At 40.7% G+C, this 21841-nt stretch overlaps 1 protein-coding gene across 1 annotated transcript; it reads right to left on the reverse strand.

Moving 5' to 3' along the window:
- Positions 1 to 17585: 17585 nt before the first annotated feature.
- On the reverse strand, positions 17586 to 20381 carry LOC116140875 (ferredoxin--nitrite reductase, chloroplastic). Its single transcript, XM_031426452.1, has 4 exons — positions 19845 to 20381; positions 19060 to 19414; positions 18537 to 18825; positions 17586 to 18387 (listed from the first exon to the last, which is right to left on the reverse strand). The coding sequence occupies exons 1-4, from the start codon at positions 20251 to 20253 to the stop codon at positions 17650 to 17652; spliced, it is 1791 nt and encodes a 596-aa protein (XP_031282312.1). The 5' UTR covers positions 20254 to 20381; the 3' UTR covers positions 17586 to 17649.
- Between the last annotated feature and the right edge of the window lie 1460 nt (positions 20382 to 21841).

Here is a 21841-nt window from a genome sequence, read left to right on the forward strand (position 1 = left end):
CAGCCCCGTCCTGTGCCAAAAGCGACCAGGACAGAACAGGTCGCTCAGGCACCACCTGCTTGCCCAAGGCGGAAGGCTCCAACCCAGAGGTCAAAGAAGAGGAAGCAGATTCAGGTCGACGAGTCGGAGACCAAATCTGAGGAAGAACCTTTGAGGTCGCGGCGAGACTCAAGGAGGTCGGGTAAGGAACCCATGAGCGAGGCGATCGCTGCTGACAAGGCGAAGGACGCACCAGTGCTGGACTCATTGGGGAGTCTACCCGAATACCTGCAGTCGATAGTCTATTCTCTGCTCGAGTGTGGGCTATCGGAGTCGTATGATGAGTTCGCTGATACGGGCGATGACCTGATGACCACGTCGTTCCAACATCTAAGCAAGGTAAACGAGCTTTACTTAAAGTTTCATTCTAGATTCATTTCTAATTCATTTCTTGCTCGCAGGCTTTGCTTGCGATGAGGATGTCTATGGAGAAGACTCGGCTGGGGGCCGCGAAGGGGACAAACGACCTAAAGGAGGAGGTCACGAAGCTCAAACAGAGCCTGGAGTCCATCGAAGCGGAGAGAACGCAAGCGTTCGAAGCAGCGAACAGGTATCTGAACCAAAAAGATGCCGCTTTGCGGACAGTGGACTTCTAAAAGGCGGAGCTTGAGCGACGTGTGGAGGAAGTGAGGGAGCTTCAAAGGACAACTGCTAGGCTCTCCAAGGAGGTCGGAGAGAAGGACCAGTAGCTCCAGACGACCTCCTCACGGGCTCGACGAGCTGAGCAAGAAAGGGAGGCTTCCGAGAAGGAAATGCTAGCTCTCGAGGCCGAGCTCTAGGAGAGTCGGGAAAGAATCGCTTCACTGTCTGAAGAAATGTGAATCCAGGCAGAGGAGACCGAGGACAAGGCCGCCGACTGGGCAATCGGGTCCATCTATTCCCTGCGACCAAAGAACCCAAATCTGGATATTTCCGACCTCCCAGAGGGGTGGCAAGAGACTTTACGGGTTTTGGCAGAGGAAGATGACCAAGCAGCAGCGGCCACCCAACGATCCGACCAGGCAGGGAGTTCTGGTCCTGCTTTGAAGGATCCCCCCGACCAGCCATAGTGTAACGAGTCTTGACTCCATGGAGATAGGGTCTTAATACTTTTTGTACATAAATGAAAATACATTTTGCTTTTAATTGCTGCTCGCTCTTTTATACATAAGTGCACTTTACAATTCAGTTTTACATAAGCAATATTACATGTGAATTGTTACAAGCGAATAGAATAAATGCGAACTGCTTAAGCGAACAGAATAAATACGAACTGTTTAAATGAACAGAATAATACTTTACAACAAAGGGGGAACTAACAAAATCAAAAACTGATCTATAATGAGGGCTGAGTTTGGGATTACTGATAATATGGCCGGAGGTGCTCGGCATTCCAAGCTCGGGGTACTTTGGAACCGTTCAATCTTTTGAGATGGTAAGTCCCCGGTCTGATCACCTTGTCGACCCGGTACGGACCTTCCCAGTTCGGTCCTAGCACCCCTGCACTTGGCTCTCTGGTCCCAAGGAGAACTTCCTTTAGCACAAGGGCCCTGACCTGGAAGTCTCTTCGTTTGATCCTTGAATCGAAAAACCTCTTTGCCCGCTGCTGGTAGGCTGCTATCCTTAGCGGAGCCTTGCTGCGGTGCTCCTCAACGAGATCCAAACTTGCCCTCATTAGTGCTTCGTTTTCAACCTCATCGTACAAGTCTCTCCGAAGAGAACTAGTTCCCACCTCTACAGGAATCATTGCTTCGCAGCCATAAGCTAGCGAGAAAGGGGTTTCTGAGGTGGACGTTCTTGGAGTTGTCCTGTACGCCCATAAGACTTCAAGGAGATCGTCAGCCCAATTTCCTTTGGTTGCCCCAAGTTTGGCCTTTAGGGTGTGCTTGATGGTCTTGTTGACTGCTTCAACTTGGCCGTTTGCTTGCGGTCTAGCGACTGAGGCAAATTTTTTATGGATGCCCAGCTCGTCGCAGAACTGCTTGAACTCCTCGTTATCGAATTGCTTTCCATTATCCGAGATAAAGGTGTGAGGAATTCCGTAGCGGCACACTATGTTCTTGAAAATGAAGTCTTTCAACTTTCTGGTCGTGATCGCGGCTAGCGGTTCAGCTTCCACCCATTTTGTGAAATAATCTACCGCGACCACGACATACTTGACCCCTCCCTTTCCAACTGGTATGGGACCAATAAGGTCGATCCCCCACATGGAAAATAGCCAGGGGCTAGACATCATTATCAGCTCGTGCGAGGGGGCTCGGGGAATGTTCGCGAACCGCTGGCACTTATCACATTTCTTAACAAAACTGTGCGCATCTTCTTGGATCCGGGGCCAATAATATCCCTGACGAACAACCTTGTTCGCTAGAGATCGAGCAGCCGTGTGGTTACCGCAGATCCCTTCATGAATTTCCCTTATGATGTAGTCTGCTTCTTCACTGGTTACACATCAGAGGAGAGGGGCACTGAATCCTCTCTTGTACAGCTGGTCCCCGATGAGTTTGTAACGAGCAGATCTTGCTCGCACGACCCTTGCCTCGACCTTGTTGTCTGGCAAGGTCCCATCCTTCAGGTATTGGAAAATGGGAGTCATCCAGAAATTCGGTTGAGTCACATTTACTGCCTGTTCGGCTAATCTGATAGTTGGAGCATCCACGAAACGAACAGGAATGTTGCCTGGAGCCTCTGAGTCCAACGACGAGGCTATCTTTGCTAAGGCATCCGCTATAGAATTGTTATCTTTGGGGATCTGAGTGATTTCAAAGTGCTTAAACTACCCTAGAGCAATCTTAGCCTCTTTCAGGTAGCGGACCATGTTCTCTTCCTTGGCTTGGTATTCCCCTAGAATTTGGTTGATGACCAGCATAGAGTCGCTGTAGATGCTGATCGCGGTTGCACCTATTTCTCTGGCAAGTCGCAACCCGGCTAGCAGGGCTTTATACTCTGCCTCATTGTTGGTCGCCTTAAACTTGAACCGCAGAATACCATGAATTCGAGCCCCCTCGGGGCTTACAAGGAGAAGGCCCGCACCGGCTCTTTTCCTGTTTGATGACCCGTCGACATAGAGGTTCTAGGTCGTCAGGTTCTGAATACCTTCTTGCACGACTTCTCTAGGCTGTTGCTCGCTTGGGAGATAGGAAAATTCTGAGATGAAGTCTGCAACGGCTTGCCCTTTAATGGTCGATCTGGGCTTGTACTTCAGGTCGAGCTGACTCAATTCCATGGCCCATTTGAGTAGCTTACCCGAGGTTTCTGGTTTCTGAAAGACCTGCCTAAGGGGGTAATTAGTCATTACGTTGATTGTATGGGCATGGAAGTAAGGTCGCAGCTTTCTGGATGCGATCAGCAGAGCAAGGGCTAGTCGCTTCATTTCCAGGTACCGCATCTCGGCATCCGACAGGCGCTTGCTCGCATAGTACACTGGCCATTGCACCTTTTCCTCTTCCCGTACCAGAGTTGTACTGACCGCGAACGGAGATACGGACAGGTAGATGAGCAAGATTTCCTGTGGAAGAGGCTTAGAGAGGAGAGGTGGCTTCCCAAGGTGTTCTTTTATACTCTGGAATGCCTGTTCGCATTCGGGAGTCCATTCGAAATTCTTGTTGGCCTTCAGAACATTGAAAAATGGTAAGCAGCAGTCAGTTAATCTAGATATGAAGCGACTACGTGCCGCTATCTGCCCATTTAGACTCATGACCTGCTTTTTGCTGGTCGGGCTCTCTATATCGAGCAGAGCTTGAATCTTCTCGGGGTTTATTTCTATGCCCCGCTGATTAACCATATATCCCAGGAACTTTCCTGATGACACCCCGAACGAACACTTGAGAGGGTTTAGCTTCATTCTGTACAGTCAGAGGATGTCAAACATCTCAGCGAGATGTGCAATGTGTTCTGAGGCGACCTGAGATTTGACCAGCATGTCATCCACATAGACCTCCATTGTCTTCCCGATCTGGTCGGAGAACATTCAGTTGACCAACCTCTGATAGGTCGCGCCCGCATTCTTTAGGCCGAAAGGCATGACTTTGTAACAGTATAGCCCCCGGTCCGTAATGAAGGATGCATGCTCCTCGTCTGGCCCGTACATCGGGATTTGATTGTATCCTGAGTACGCATCCATGAAGCTTAGCAGCTCGTGCCCTGAGGTGGCGTCAACGAGCTGGTCGATTCTCGGCAGAGGGAAGTTATCTTTCGGGCAAGCTTTGTTGAGGTCGCTGAAGTCTACGCAGGTCCGCCACTTGTCGTTTGGCTTCTTTACCAGGACCGGGTTGGCAACCCAGGTCGGGTAGAGAGCCTCTCGGATGGACCCGTTTCGGAGGAGGTTCTCCACTTCTGATTTTAGTGCGTTGTACCGCTCCGGATCCATCGCTCTTCTTTTCTGGCGAACCGGTATGGCATCACTGCTAAAGTTAAATGAATGGAAAATAAAGTCCAGGCTGATCCAGACCATATCTGCATGCGACCAGGCAAACACGTCAATGTTTTCCTTTAAGAAGCTTATCAGTTCGGAAGCGAGCTGAGGGTCGAGACAGCTTCCAACCCTTAACACTCGGCTCCGCTCTTTTGGATCAACCGAAATTTCGGACAGATCCTCAACCGGGCTGCTAGGAGGGATTTCCTGGATTCGCGGGTCTATGCTATCCTCCGCTGGACCAGGCTGTGGCTCGATCCGGCTGATCGCCATAGCCTGGCGGGGCACACATCGCGAAATGCCCTTTCCCTTGCCTGCCATCTGTACCGCTTTTACATAGCATTCGCGAGATGTGCTTTGCGATCCGCTTACTTCCCCTATCCCCGTTGGAGTGGGGAACTTCATCTTGAGGTGATAAATGGAAGTGATTGCCTTGAAGCTTCTCAACAGAGGTCGCCCCAAGATTCCATTAAAGGCCGATGGGCAGTCCACGACAAAAAATTCCGTAACCCTAGTCACCTCGTCGTAGTCGCCGAGCGTGACTGGTAGCTGGATCGTCCCTTTGGGGATCAGGTGATCCCCTGTAAAACCGTAAAGAGGCATCGAGGCTGGCTTTAGGTCGGCCTCGTCCAGGTTCATTCTATCAAAAGCGGTCTTGAACAGGATGTTCACAGCGCTTCCGTTGTCCATAAGCATTCTGCAGACATTATGGCACCCTATCAGGGGCGTGATTACCAGGGCGTCCTCGTGGGGATGGTGCAAGCGAGATGCTTCCTTCTCGCAGAAGGTGATCGGCTCCTCCTTTCGAGCCTTTGGCGGTTGCTGCGAAGCGTTCATTACCCTGATCGGGTCGTGATGTGCTTCGCGAGCGTACCTTTCCTGCACTCCTCGTGTGTTTCCCGCGAGGTGCGGACCTCCGAAGATTATGTTAACACTACTGTACCCGCTGTGATCACGACGCTTTTTCTTCTGCTCCCCTTGGTTCTCTTTTAGAGAGTCATTAATATATTCTTTGAAGTGTCCTTTCTTGATGAGCTCCTCGATTGCCTGCTTTAGGGCTCGGCATTCATCAGTGTGATGCCCGTTATCCCGATGGTAATGGCAGTATTTTTTGCTGTTTCTGGCCATAGCAGGAGTTTTCATTGGTTCTGGCTCACCGAGCAGGCTGGTCTCCTCGGATTTGTCAAGAATTACGGATATGGACACGTTCAGCGGAGTGTATTGAGCTCTGTCGTGGTCGCGAGGAGGAACATAAGCATAGGACTTTTTGTGCTCATAGCGGGGTTTCTTCCCTTTTCGCTGATCATTAATGTCTCCTTTGCGATCAGCTCTTCTATTTTCTCCCCGACCAGACATACTGCTGGAAGTGCCGTGATCACGACGGCGGAGCGCCGCCAATGAATTCTCTATTCGGAGATATTTTTCTGCAAGGTTGTAAAATCCGGTGAGGGAAACATCGTCCTCAGCCTGCAGTTCTTTCCACAGGTCAGTTTGCGACCGAACTCCAGCTATTATGAGTGTTCGGATGGACTCTTCTGGAGCGTGAGCGACCTTGTTGAGTTCCCTGTGGAAACGGTCGATGTAAGATTGCAGGGATTCGTCTCTTTCTTGCCTTATGTTGCTGAGGTAGCTCAAAGGCATCGAAAACTTCCGATTTGCTTGGAAATGCCGGAGGAACGTCGTGCTCATCTGAGGCCACGAACTGATCGATCCCCTTGGGAGCGACCTTAACCACCGCTTGGCGTGAGAAGTGAGCGTCACGGCCAAACAACGGCATTTTGCAAGGTCCGAAACCTGGTGGAGCTCCATCAGGTCGTTGAACTCATACAAATGATCTTGCGGGTCATGGTTCCCATCAAACGGTCGCATATCGGGCATCCTGAACCCCGGTGGGAGTGGAGCAGCTAGCACTTCGGGAGAAAAAGGGGATGTAGAGGCGATCTGTGCCTGTTCGTTTTGCTACTCCCTTAACCTGTCCAGAGCTCGCTGTAGCTCCTCAATTTGTGGTAATGGAGCCAATTGGGGGTTGCTTTCACCCGTGCGAGTCCGGCCTTCGCGATTACGGTTCAAGAGAGTCCGGAGGTCGGATTCTTCTTCGCCTCAGCCGGCATTTTAGGCCGCACTCGACACACGCTGGCTAGAGGCGTGTGAAAGCGATGGATTGCGCAGGGCATTTTCATGACCCTCGCGGTGGTACGAACCGCCCCGCGAGGTGTGGGGACCGCCCGCATGATAACGATTGGGATCGTTCTGTTGGCGGTGATAGGAATCATCGCGCCCGACATTTTTGCTTGGGTTCGCCTGCGACGTGGCATGGGACAGCTCGGGATTCACTTTTTCTCAGAGTCTTAGCTTAGTCGGCACCCTGCTCGGGGCACGATTTGTGCTTGCTGGTCCTTGGGAGCCCGTAGGCTGACCTTTTGCCACTTGCTTACCCTTACGTCTACGCGTTGCAGTGCTCGCGGCACGGGCTATTGCCCTTTGCCGCGCTTTCGCGTGACCTGCAGGCGTCTTTGGCGGTTGCACTACCCTAGCTGTTGTAGATGACATGCCTTGGTCCAAACGGTCCAACCTTTGGTTGACCGTCTGGAGAGTATTGTCGAACCTCTCCAGGTAGCTTATGATGGCGGGGTTGAGTTGTGAAGCTTCCGGGATATCCCCCCCAGCATTTTGCGAAACTGGAAGTACCTTGGAGGGGACTTCTTCAGCGCGCTGATTAGCTTGCTCTGGCTCAGATTGGCGGGCCATTTGCTACTGTAGGACCAGTAGGTCAAAGATTCTCCTGATGAAGGGTAGACATTAAATCAAGCCCTCCTTCTAGCGCCAAACTGTTGATGCGTGGTTCTAACACCAACTAATCGTCACGTGTGTAACGTTGATTAGTCAAGAGACACACGTGATTATGGAACGTAAAAATGTGGAATGAATGCAATAAAAGCTTTTTAAAGTGGTTCGGATGCTAAGGTAGCAAGTCCTACGTCCACTGATTTGTATTAGTAATGTGGGTCAGGTCACAACAGCGGACTGACTTACATATGGTTATGAAAAGTAAAATCAAAAGGTACAAGAGAGAGATTTTCAGTGTCAAAATGGTCGAATCCCCTTAATGAAGGGGTCTTCTTCTTTTTACATCAAGCTGAAGGCGTGTAATCATCATTAAATCCATGGGTTGGTGTGATTGTCAGGACATAATCCGGCTTTACGTCTCATTGCCCTCTTTCCAAGCTGATTTCACACGATTTATTGCAGGGAAATGGACACGTGGGAGCTCCACATCGTTTGGCAGGCCTGACGTGCGCGCATTGCCCTGACGGGAGCAGGTCACTCTTCATCACGTGACTTTCCACATCAGCGCTTATTTTTCAGAACCCTATATTAAAGGATTGAACCCATCTCCACCTAAAATGTCTTTAACTACAAAAAAGTGAAGCAATCATACAGATTTCAGAACCCTATATCTGCCATTGCTATTCCTAAAGCATGCTTCATTTTTTTTTTTGCCTTTAACATTCAGCCTTGGAAATGAATCCCTCCTCTCGTACATTCTGTCTTGTACTTCAAATATATATCTAAGTTGGTTGCTTGTCACCATTTTGAATATTGTTTAATGTCTGCCATTTTTGCTTTAGAAAACCACAGGCTTAAGGCTTCGTGCCATTCAATTGTGGAGAAATGAGTTGGATTTACAATTGGGTATTGTTTGGTGCTTCACGAAAGGCTACTACAGCCAAAATGTGATAGTGTTTTGGGTAACAATATGGAATTGGATTCCTACGAGGCTATAAGGGCACAATCAAGGTATAATTTGCTTTGGAAATCTCAAACTTTTAACTTCTACTTCTGGATTCATCCCGTGAGTGAGCTAGATACAATGTCCATAAAATCTTTATATATAATTCGATATCAAGAAAATATATTTCCTTATATCTTGTTGCAGTGCAATCAATCTATAAGAAATAGGTGTATTCTATTCACGATGAAATTGTATATTTTTATTGACAGACTATATTTGTTGAATCTGAAAATCAAATACGTCACAAGTAAAGTATAAAATAAAAGATAGAACACAATAATATACTTTAGTTCGATCTCTTTTCAAGAAATTACATCTAGCGTTTAAATAGAATAATTTTATTGAGTATCAAAACATTGTAAAATATAAAGTTGAACAATATTGACTGGGGATGGGCATGGGCCGCTCTTTATTCTTTCACACATTAGGTTTTTCACTATTACAGAAAATACATAATAGAAAACCTAATCCCATTTGGCCTCACCCGAATCTAACCCGGCCCAGACTCAAATATTAATAAACGAATCTAACTCGAATGATTTGCCATAACCCGACAATACATCAAGGCTAAGAAAAGTATACACCATATCCAACAATATTAACTTAATGTACGAAAGACTTTCTTAATATTAACATCATTTATTTTCTCTTTGTTATATATTTTAAGAATAGTTAGTTCTAATACTATTTAAGTCACTCTTTGATGATATATTTTAAGTTTTGAAACTTCCAAATTTATTTCTCTTGTTTAGATATTGTGGGTGGCCCAAATAGTTATGGCGAATTGAGAATAGTATTGATAAACGCACGGTCTTAAGTTCGATTCCTCATTTAAACATCTGCAATTTAAGTGGGCAACTATGGCGGTAGATTGTTATGCTAGTTTCCCCAAGGATTAGTCGAAGTGCACATAAGCTGACCCGAATACCTTGGTACAAAAAAAAAAAAGTTTAGATATTCAATTCCCCATTTGAGTATCTGTGATTTGAGTGAGAACCGAAGTTTAGATATTCGATTCTTCATTTAAGCCTTCTTCATTTGAGCATCTACCATTTAAGCGGGGGCTGTGGTCCAAACACTTTGGTACAAAAAAAAAAAAAAAAATGCATTTGTTTTATTATTTTGGATAAGATTTTTGAAAAAGTAAGAGTTTGGTGGTTATTTCGCGGTAGGATTTAAAAATTAACAAAAAAACCCCTTAAGTTTGTTAATTTAGCTAAACACCCCTGCAATAAAACATTCAAAATTAACAAAAACACCCCTATCCACCCATTAAATGCTGATAGCCGGCCACCACCACCGGAGAGTGGCCAAAGTCACCGACGTCGATATGACCTTTTTTGGCCAGATCCATTGTGAAAAGGTCAAATCTACAACCAGATCTGGCCACGTTTGGTCGTTAATGACGGCCAAAGATATGGCCATCGTTGATGTTCAACGACGGCTATATCTTGGCTGTTGTTGACAACCAGCTACGGCCAAAGATCTGACTGTTAACGACTAGATCTTTGGTCATATATTTGACATTTTTCAGTCAAATCCACAGTGGATCTGGCTGAAAAATGCTAGATCAAGGCACTGTCAATCAGATCCAGTTGGTAGTGCACTATTATATCAAATTTCGACTATCTTCTAGCGGTGGTGGCCAGAATCTAGAAAATGTGGGTGAATAGGAGTGTTTTTTTTAATTTTTAAATTTTTTTTTTTTTATGTTTAGTTAAATTAACAGTTTAAAAATAATTGAATAAAAGTTGATAAGATTTGTAAAATAGGAAAACAAAAGTGTGTTTTGGATAGGATAGGATAGTACAAAATAATTAAACATACGGACCTAGATATTTATGTGGGCACAATTTGTGGCAGAATTTAAGACCTCCCATTAAACTTTTTCGTATCTTTTTCTCGTGTACGTTTGGGAGATAAAGGTTTTTGTAGTATGTGAAACGGCAGTTGGTGTCTACCTCAATTCAATCAAATCTTTTATAGGTTGCATGCCTATAAGATACTTAGAATCATAATGGGCCACCAAAAAATCATCCAAGAAATCACTCCTTTTTCTTTCTTCTTTATTCTTCTGTCCACGGGAATTGACAACATTTGGACCTATTACACACAAGGCTATAGCATATACAGTATATAGGTGAGGCAGGCTGAAAACAATTCCAAACAGGTAAGACTGAATCTTTCCATAGATCTTCAACAGAGATGGCTTGAAGAAATGCCACTGCTCTACGTCACTCAACCACCCATCTCTCGATTCTCTCTGAAATATGCCCTTTCCTTACAATTCTCTGCCAACCAAAATCTATCTCAATGATCTCATCCCCTCTACGTACTCAAACCCTAATCCACATAAGCTAACTGTTGGTGTTGTGGCCAAATGTTAATCCAGATATGAACTGTGTAAACCCACATAGCGAATATATTATCCAGAGGATAAAATATTTTTTCTGTCAAAACAAAGACAACCACAAGAAAATATATGGAGTATTGCTGCAAATGCATGCATGCTTATCCATCAACTTTTTATCAGTGCATCTGCAATTTTTGACGAAGAAACAATACTTCGTTTGTGGGGGCTTGTTGGAGAGTGTGATATCATGAAGTCACCATCAAGAAGCATACTTCTTCCACGCCTCTCTAGTTGAAGCAAACCACCATGTTTAAATATTCTTGCTTTGCTGCTATTACAACTAACACACGCTGTTTAACTACTGGTTCAACCATAAAGTGGCTTTAATCTGCAAACTCTATATGTCACATCGCATCGATTCTGAGATAAAATAAACAATACTAAATACATAAACTTCGTATTGAAATGGATATGTGGTTGGGAAAACATAAACTTTAATTCCATTTTAGGATATATTTAGATTCGATTCATCTCTAACCCATCTTTATCACCTCGTATTCTCGCTGTTAACATCTTGAGTTATATTTTTCCCACTTAGCTTTTGGTGAAATGGTATTGTTGTTTACAAGTGGAAGAGATTTGATGGTAACATCTGTGTTGATTAAAGCTATATTTCTCTCTCTCTTATTATTAGATTCTTGTCTCACTGTTTCTGTAATTTTTTAATACAAGTTTCCCCATATTAGACATAATGCTCGATCAAATAGCAATATCTCACAAGGATTTAGCCCGATAATTGTATTATTACAATAACCCACAAGGGTCTAATTGAATGGTTTAGGTTTGTGATTTGCTCTTACCATCATTTGGGTCTAAATTAATCAAAGTTGGAGAAACATGTAATCAACTGATCACAATTTAGCTAGCTTTTACCATATGATTTGAGTAATAAGGTGAAAACAACGTCACACAACAATCAGAGATGGCTAATTGACTTTTCGCGAGACTAAATAAGATGTGTGTGTAGTTAAGGATAACCAGTTTAGGAATAGATTAGTAAAAAAATGATCATAAGAGAATATAGACGAATTTTTAAAGTGATTTGGCCGATAAGAATCAAACTTACGTCTATTATTATATTATTGTTTTGTATTTGATTTGCACACAAGGTAAACACAAGAAAAAACACGTAAAAGGAAGGTTAAACTCTCTCTAAGTGTATTTTATGTTCTTAAGTGAATAATCGATCTCTCAAACTAGATGTGATGTTTTCTTTTTATACACCCCTTTCGACAATAGTTGGGAGCAGTTGTTAAGTAGTGGATTAAACGTATAATTTCTTGTAATCTGAATTTGAGGCAAGCCTCCTCATACTTAAGTCTGAACATCCATCTTTAATACCGATAAGTTAGCTGGAAAAGCCATTTACTGTGGACGCGACATATTGAGTGAGTTCAACCACCAGATCCTAACATTAGGATATAAGGATAGGTGACGCGAATCTGGTCTTTTAGACTTTCACAACACAGATACTGTGATAGTACGTTTAAAAGATCGAAGTAAAAGAAAGAATCAAATTCCAATAAACAAAAGATAACCTCAATCTAATGATGTGGAACAAAAAGTCCTTCCAGATCCCCCATGATGATAACTGATAAGCATGTCCACCCAAATTAACCAAACTATCCTGACACCTTTTATTCCTGTTTTTGGACCATACGGCGCCCGCCGGATAACTCTCCTCCTCCTCCTCCTCCTCCTAACTATTTACTTTCTCTCTCTCTCTCTCTCTCCCTCGATATTTTAGCACATAATCAAAGAAAATTCTTATCTCCATATGATGGAGATTTATTCTATTCATTTCAGACTTTTGAAAAGTTGGTTAAAATGTATGTCAACTGTTTAGATATTCTCTTTAAAAAAAAAAAAAAAAATCTAGTAATCATAGTTACACGAAATTTACAATTATTCAAATCTTTCTTCTTACATAATCAATATTGAAATGGACAGATTATATGATTTAGACTCAAGGGAAAAAGAAAAGAGCTGAATTTTTTGTAAGAATATTGAGGGGGATTTGCAAAAGTTCCAAACTTTATTTGATAAAATTTCTTTATACGTGGACTCCAAAGTATCCCCTCGAATATTGAGTCTAGATTCTTGACATTCAGCCACATCAATTCAATAGTGACTAAACCACCAAGTTATAATTTTAATATATGGTTGGAAATTTCAACGTTGTTTTGATGAAACACTCCAATTTGTGTCAACTTTTTTCATTTGTGGTCTACAATTGAGAAGAAGTTAGATAAAGAGATGGACTTTGCTTCCAATGTTGCTTTCTTTTATCTTCATTTATCTTCTCTTTGTTTTTGGTGGGCAAGTGCTTTCTGCAATATAGTTCAACATTTCTAAACGAAATTATTGCCAAATGTTTGTACCAAAATAGTCCTAATGTATCCCGACAAACCCTACGATCTTTAGAAAACAGAAAATAATAATTTTTGGTTATATATATGTTTATGAATAGACTTAAGCCTTAGATCTTATAAGAACAACCACAGACTTAACTGCTTAACTAACCTCTTATCGATTCCTAATTATTACGGATATAGAAGGATCCGCAAGATCCTCCTCAAATTATGTTGTATCTTTTACCAAAACGCAATCCCATGATTGTAGGCAATCCCTTGATTATAGACGATAGCTATAGATGGAAATGTTGACTTTGTACGTAAATCATCTTGCTGTAATATTGCTCTGTATATTCTATAAATGAGATGTGCACCACCAGACAACTTCACGGTGGTTTTTCAAACCTTGTCATGGTATCGAAGCCGAAGGTCTTAAGTTCGAATCCCCAGATAAAAATTGGATAAAGAAAAATGAAAAAAATCCAATTTGATGTGAGAGGGTCTATTGGTCTAATATATGGTGAGTCTTCACCTACTAACTTAAGCTTTTAGGTGGGGTGACAACTTATCATGGTATCAGTAGTCCCCTAAGGATTCACCTCCGTCGATCCAAATGGGCTCCGAAACTTAGTAGTCTTTTTTTTTTTTAAAACACTCATTTATGCTGAAACCACAGCCAAAACACACACAATAATAAAAAACAAAAAAGTAAAGAAGACACATGATTTATCCTGGTTTGTTTCAATAAAGGGAACTATGTCCAATATATTCAAATAGATAATTTTTATTGAGTATCAAAAAGTTGCAGCAAATACAAAGGAAATGACAACAGTTCACTCTTACTCTCTATTTTTTCACACACGAAGTTTTTTTCACTATTACAAAATGCTTATAATAGAAAACCTATCCCCATTTGAACTTACCCGATCTAACTCGACCCAGACTCAAATATTTGTAAAGACTAAGAAAAGTATAAGCCATATCCAACAATTTATAGTATTGTGAATCTAAACATTATTATGACCTAATAATAATTTATTGAATATAAACTCAAACTTAATACCAACACAAACATGATTGCAACATATGTGGCTATCAAGAACCTTCCAAAACCTCAATTTCTTGGAGGTTGATTCAAGGGACAATAAGTCTTTACATAATTAATGATAAATAATACGGCATCAACAACTCTCTTTCATAAACTTTCTCTTACAACCTTGACGTAGCAGTTCGCAATTGGTTAGTTCATAACGGGTCTTACATGGGTCCCACTAATTAAGTACGAGCTGTCACGTCAGGTTTGTGAAAAAAAATTGTTAGTGTAGTATTACTCAATCAATGATATATGATTCTTATTTCTCATCAGCCTGCCCTCAACCTCAAGAAGCTCCTCTATATCTCCTACAATGTTAAACTACAAACCATTTCGAACTTCTTGTTTATGTGAAGTTTCCATAAATTTAATTGCGTGGTCCAATCGCGCATCTACATTTCATGCATTATTTTGGTTCTTTTTTTGGTCAAGTCTCCATCTCGATCAGAATTGGGAAGACTATTTTGTAGCTCTTGATATCAACTATTCAAGCTAGCAAGTTGTCAAATAATAGCTTCAGATTCTGAAAATCTAAACCATATAATTTTTAGGTTGTTGGTTGGTTCTTGATTTTAACTACTCAAAGCTTGTTGTTGGTTCTGATTGTTGAAAATTTTGAACTAATATCACTTTCGTTCATTTAATTTTCCTTTGAAAAACTTCTTCTACTTCAATTGTAACTAGATTTGCTTTTGTGTTTCACGTAAGCGTAATTCATCCAAAACGAGTATGTACTACATTGAGGGAATTCGTGCTCATTTGCTTCGCTAAGGATATCAGTTGCATTGAATTTGATTAAAGTTTTTATAAATTGATTAGTATTAGGCGAAGTGAGAATTTGTAAAGTTCATTGGTTTAGGCCCTAGTTAGTAAATTCGCGTTTTATACGCGAATTATACAACTAGCCGTATAAAACGCGAATTCACGTATTTTATTAGGGCTGCCGTATAATTCGCGAATTATATACCCTATCCGTATAATTCGCGAATTATACATGAATTTTTGCCAAATTTTTGCAGACAAAAAAATAATTAAATGATAAGGCAAAACGACGTCGTTTTGGTTGGGTTTGACTAAAATTAAAGAAAATCTCCTTCATCTTCCTCGGTTCTCTCTTCCACAGTCTTCATCTCTTCTTCAAATCTTCAACAATTCAACTCTTTTTTCTTCATCTATTGACTCTTTGAGTCTTGATCTCTTCTTCTCTTCTCTTTTTAACTCTCTTCTCCAAGCTTTAAGTCCAAGACTTCAGCTCTTCAAGCCTCAAGCTACACACTTCTTCTCTTCTCTTTTTAACTCTCTTTGAATCTTGTATGTTGGTGATTTTATTGTGTTTGTGCTGGTGTGTGAGTAGTAGTAATAGGGGCTGGTGGATTGATGGATTTGTTATATTGGTGGATTGATAGATTTGTTTGAAACATGTTGATGAAATGCTTGTGAGAGTTATATTTGATATGTTTTAACATAATATTTCATTTAGTTCTGTTGTTTTGTGTTGTATGTGTCAAAATGAAAAAACTAAAGATCATCTATGAAAGCAAAAGGTAAAGTAAAACTGCAAAAGAAAAGCAAGAATTCATAAAAATAATATTGTCGGGCTTGGATTTGGAATTGGCAGTACTTAAAGAAGAAGAAAAAAACAACAAACCATCAGCTTGAAAACACGCCAACTGCAAATTGTAAACCATGTGCACTTGTCATGTTTTTAGATTTCATAACACTATTATTATTTGACCTTTGAATGCACTGTCCAATTAAATTCAGAACATAAAATTAGAAAATAAAACACTATACTAATTGGAATCCAAATTTTGTATGCATAGCTATAAAATTACGGATAAAAATACTAGTCTTAGTTATTGTTCAAATAACTTTAAATAAAAAGAAAAATAATTGTAGGGTCGACCACAATAGTTATTTAAATCAGGAGTGTTTTGAAAAGTGCTAAAACCAGATTGCTATTGCCGTATTTTCAAAAGTATTATTGACAATGTGTCGTATAAACCCGTATATATCCGAATTGTATTTTTTCCGTATCCGAATTTTATGACCGAATTTTTACAAACGTATTTTTCACCATTTGCTGTATCATACCCGTAAAATTCTCGTACCATTTTGCCGTACCGTAATACAACTAGGGTTTAGGCACAGGAATGTCCCTACAATCAACCACCCTGGGGTAGTCATTTGAGGAGATACGGACTTTTGAAGTATTACTAAAGAGATTCCGGTTAATTTCTTGGTTGCTAATAGGAGTGGCCACTGGAGGGCATCTGGTTGTTAACTTCGGCTTAGGGGATTAGCCGAGGTGCATGTATGCTGGCCGACACCCTCGATCGCCAAAAAAAAAAAAATTCCTGCAACAATGTGTTGATAGAGTGTATGAATTGGATTCAAAGATACTGCTAAATGGACCTGCGGATGCAGTACAGGACAAGAAGAGGCATGATGAGGGCTCTCAGTTTGGGCCAAGTTGGGTTGTGCAAGAGCCCTCTCGACGTTTATGGCCTAAAAGTTTACCCATGAATAGAATTGGGCCCTTCTAACGTTTTGTGTTCACAAATTGGACAAGACCATTAAAACTCTTTTCTTATGACTGGCGCTTCTCATTGCAAAATATGGTTATCACAATTAACTAATTAAAATTCATATAAAATTATAATAAGTGATAAATTTTGGTGGTACTAGTAGGTTTCGATAATGCCTTACTAAACTACTTCTAGGTAGCCAAGTGGTTCGACAGGGACTCTTGAGTGTGTACTCAAGAGGTTCTGAGTTTGAGTTGCTCTTTAGTTGCTAATATGGATAGTCGCTGGAGCTCTTACCCAATCAGTAGTATTAGTAGGTTTCGATAATGCCTTACTAAACTACTTCTAGGTGGTTGAGTGGTTCGATAAGAACTCTTGGGTATATTATTCAAAAGGTCATGAATTCAAGTCTCTCCTTGATTGCTAATAAGAGAATCATTAAAGCTCTTACCCGACCAGTAGTTTCAAGGTCTCAAAAGATTAGTTGAGGCATGCATAGCTGGCCCGGATACCTCCAGTCAAAAAAAAAAAAAAAAAAAAGGAAAGAGGGGGGAGTGCGCTTACTAAAAATTAAAAAGACCCTCTTTGCGAATTAACACAAATGTATAAAAACTCCATTTTTTAACAACAGTTCATGCCTGAGGTGAAATGGACCCAGTTACCACCTTTGAGTATGCAGTCAAAATGCTCCAAATATTACCTAAAATGCCAGTTTGAAACTAGGATTTGGTTAGTTTTAATTTATGTCATAAGAAAAGTAAGAGATAGATGGCAGAGAGTTCTTTTTCCTGAATTTTTTTAATAAATTTCAATAATCAATTCCAAATATTAACTGTAACATTTATTCTGATACATATACCCTAAATCACAGAAAATCTATGGCACCTCTTCTCATTTCTTTCACCTTGTCACAACATTAATCACCTGTTCAAATTAGTACCAAAAAGGGATCTTCTTTCCATGCCAATTTTCCTCTTCCATACATTGATCCCTCCATCCTTGGTAAAAGAAACAACAATGAACTACTCTCAACATACAATCAATCTTCAGCTTCTTCCCTCTCTCTAGGGACAGCTCCAAAATGTTTCACTAAAATGTCGACGACTACTGGCACCAAATTCTTACAAGGCACACCCTTCTTGTAAAGTTCTCCCAAATGCGAGTCGCTCCCGATTCTCCCTCCCAAGAACACATCAACTCCTTCAACAGGCTTCCCATTCTCGTCCCTTGCCATGCACCCCAAGAAACCAATATCAGCAACTTGAACTTGCCCACATGTGTTAGGACAACCAGTCCAATGCATCCTCACCGGCTGTGTAACCGCTACGAGCCTCTGCACCTCCTCAGTCACCTTTAAGGCCCTTGCTTTTGTCTCGATAATTGCTTGCCCACAAAACTGATTTCCTGTGCAGGCAACTAAGCCTTTCATGAGAATAGGTGGCTCCGGTGAAAACTTGTTTAGTAAAGGCTCTTTAAGCAAGGCTTCGAGTTTTGAATTCTCAATGTGGGGAATTATGATGTTCTGCTCTACTGTGAGACGGAGTTCGCCTGATCCATATGTGTCTGCTAAACGAGCTAGCTCATCCATGTCATCTGCCTGGACTCGACCAACTGGAATGTGAAGACCTACATAGCTAAATCCTTCCTGTTTTTGTGGATGTACACCAAGATAATCCCTCCTCTCCCATTGCTTCTGTATCAGGTCTTCCGATGACGCTCTCTCCAGCTTTTGTTCAGGCATTCTCTTCTTGACCTCCGCCCTGAATCCTTCAACACCCTGTATTTGTTCAAAATTAACAAGTCAACCATAAAATTCATGAAAAACAAACAACATATCCATGTTTCTCTCTTTGGTCAGTAGAAGAATAATAAGTTCAATTGGGAAGCATGATCAAATTCACAATGCCTACAATATGAAGCACTCACAAGTTCATCAATTAACCACATCATTCTTGTTTTCTGCCTATTTCCTCTATAACCAAGATCTCTGTAAGCCTCTAATACAGCTTTGCACAGAGGTATCACATCATCAGCCGAGACCCAGGCATCAAGAGGTATTGCCTCTGCACATCGCTTGGGACTAAAGAACCCACCCACAAGCAGGTTGAATCCAAACCGTCCATTCTTTGTAGCAGGCATGTAAGCAAGATCATTGATGTGAGGATGTTCAAAAAGATCATGGGTACCCACTACACACACATTCCACTTCCTTGGCCTGCTCAAATGAAAGAAAATATAAGTCAAAACTCAAGATCGAAATCAAATTCGTGCTCATTATTATCGCAGATTTAAAACAAATCCAAGTTCAAAGATCTAGCAATGCTACAACCTGGGTAATAACCAGGTCTCTTCCTAAAGGAAAACAAGTTCCACATCCAAGTTTCTATTTTTAAAACTCCAAAACAGAATTGTGCTTTAAGGTATATGTTGTGATTGAAAAAGAACTTACAAGTTAGTGATAGTAGGATTGCCCTGTGCATTGGCAGTGATGAAATGGGAGAGCAAGTTGGTATAAGGCCGAGTATCAATAATTTCGTCAGGGTCGATACCTGCAATAGGATTACCAACAGGATTTCTCACATTGTCCATACCACTCTGTAGACTTGTCAAGCCCACTTCAGCAAGACCCTTAAGAATGTCCGGTACATCAGGCAAAACCACACCGCGAATTTGCCAGTTTTGCCTGGTAGTCACATCTGCACAACCATCCTTCCCATATTTTCTTATCACACTGGCCAAGTATCTTGTTTGTGCACTTGTTGTTACCCCATTTGGCAGCTTCAATCTCATCATAAATCTACCATCTGACCATCACCATTACAAGAAGACACATTATTTGATTATATCAAAGGAACTAATCAACAGAAACACAAACAGTACTCAAACAAGAAATTGTCAAAACCTAACTTTGCATTGCCACAAAATTGAAGTGAATTCAACCAATCTCGACAACCCAGAACATTAACTCATTTATTTCTCAAAATCACCAGAAAAATAAAGAAAAAATATTCATTTACAATGGTTACTAAACTCAAGATCACAGAAAATCTTACTTCACCTAAGTAGTTGACCTCCCATTTTTAAATGATCTATAATCAAACTGAGGCTAAATGAACTACAGGCAATAAATTGATTGAAATTCGAGTGACAAATCTCAATTAAAATTGATGTTCAAAAGAATAACAAATCAAAATTAGCAAAAATAAAAGAGCAAATATATGTCATAGAACTTACACTGATGCTTTCTCCTGTGAAACAAACCAAGCCACTTGAGCCTAACATCAATATCATCCTTAGTAATCTTAGCTTTATCAATCTCCTCCATTGACATCTTAGCAAGTTCTTCAATTTCATTCTCCATAAAAAGCTTCATCGGATCTTTCTCAATCTTAACCTTCTCTTGAGGATTAATCCCTCCTCTAAACTTCTCCTTCAACACAAAGTAACCATCCTTCTCCTCCACTCTCGGTTCCAACCTGGCAGCATCCACCTCAGCACCCGCCACTGGGGCGACTGCTGGCGTGGCAAGCACCCATGTCTTTGGTCGAGAAGAAGAAGAAGATGAAGATGGCAAGAGCCGAACGGAAGGGAAACGTACCGATGAAAGAGAAGCTGATGACATGATAATAGAGAGTTGCAGCATACAGAAAAAGAATGAAAATGTTGATGTTGATGATGGTGAAGAATGAAACGAAGAGAGAAAGGAGTGTGGCCATTTTTGTAAGGGACGAAAGGGGACCTTTAGAAGGAGAGGAGAGGTGAGAATTGAAGTCTTTTGGGAGGTGTCAAGGGTCAGCTTCTCGTTTCTTTGAATTATATTAGAGGGTTAGAAAGTGACACTTGACAGTTGGGTTTGTATTTACTGTAATATATTATTATGCTTTTGTCGCTGCTTTCTTTCCAAATTTGGGGTTATCTTGTGTCAGAGCCGACATCATGTGCCATGTGAATCCGTCTTCAAAAGCTTCAGAACTGTGATGAGATTGACTTTGTTCTGTGTTTTGTGATCTGTAATAGGAAGGTTAAAAGGATCAATATACAGTTATATTCAGTTATTTTGCCTCTTTTATGGAGTAGGATCAACCAAACTTTACACATAATATCCTCTACCCACCTTATTTAGCAGGGTTCCAAGAATCATGATGTAGTTTAAGTAAATATTCTTGATTTGTTTCAGGTTCAAGATGAAGAAATATGAGATTAATATGAGAAAAGAAATAAAGAAGCATTAAATGAAATAAGTAGAAGGAAAAACCAGGGGCCAACAATAAGTGAAAAAGAGTAATATTACGTCAGCAAACATTTCGCACCAACTTTTTCTCCTAACTTGACGTGACAGTTCATAATTGATTAGTTTACAATTAATTAGTAAGATCCATCTATTATAAACTGACTAATTACAAACTGTTACGTCAGGATTATAAGAGAAAGTTTATGAGAAAAAATTATTAGTGTAGTATTATTCTAAGTTAAACGTTAAGATTTAACCACTAATATGTGGCCTGATGCTTGAAGGTAAAAAAGTAAAAGAAATTTTCATAAATTCTTCAGTTCAAGTCTCCATAGGCGCTAATAAAGGTAGTTATTGAAGAGCTTATCCGATCAAAAAATGCTACGGACATCGACGTTTTACACCGAATTTTTACACCCAACAACATGTCTACTGAATCAGACAAGCCACGTATCACGTTAATAAATATTCTATGAATGAACTGTCGAAAATCAAATATAGACGATCGTCCATTGTTATTGGACGATCGTTCATTTAAAATGGGCGACCATCCACCTAAAATGAATGTCCATTCATAGTTTAAACTTAAAAAATTTGTCCTAAATTGTTTATGAACATCTGTCCTCTTATAAGGAGATTGTTATTGTTATGGATGCCTGTCCTCTTGACGATCGTGCGCCCATCTTTTAATATTAACAAATTTTAAATTTTAAATTTTAAATTTATTTAATACATTAACTGTCTAAAAGTTGACAAAAATTATTTAATGCATTAATTTATTTAATTGGGCGTCCATCCAATTGCATTGAATATGGACAAAAATTTAATGAAACTTGTCCAATTACTTTAAACATCGAACAAAAGTTAGATGACAGAAATTCAATAAATATAAACAATGGACGTTTGTCCATTGAATGCAAATTTTTTTTTAAATCCCGTCCATAGTAAATGTAAAATTTTTTAAAATTATTTGGATGGGTGTCCATTTTATATAGACACT

Source organism: Pistacia vera, unplaced genomic scaffold (assembly GCF_008641045.1).
Source record: "Pistacia vera cultivar Batoury unplaced genomic scaffold, PisVer_v2 Contig383, whole genome shotgun sequence".
Classification (NCBI taxonomy): domain Eukaryota; kingdom Viridiplantae; phylum Streptophyta; class Magnoliopsida; order Sapindales; family Anacardiaceae; genus Pistacia; species Pistacia vera.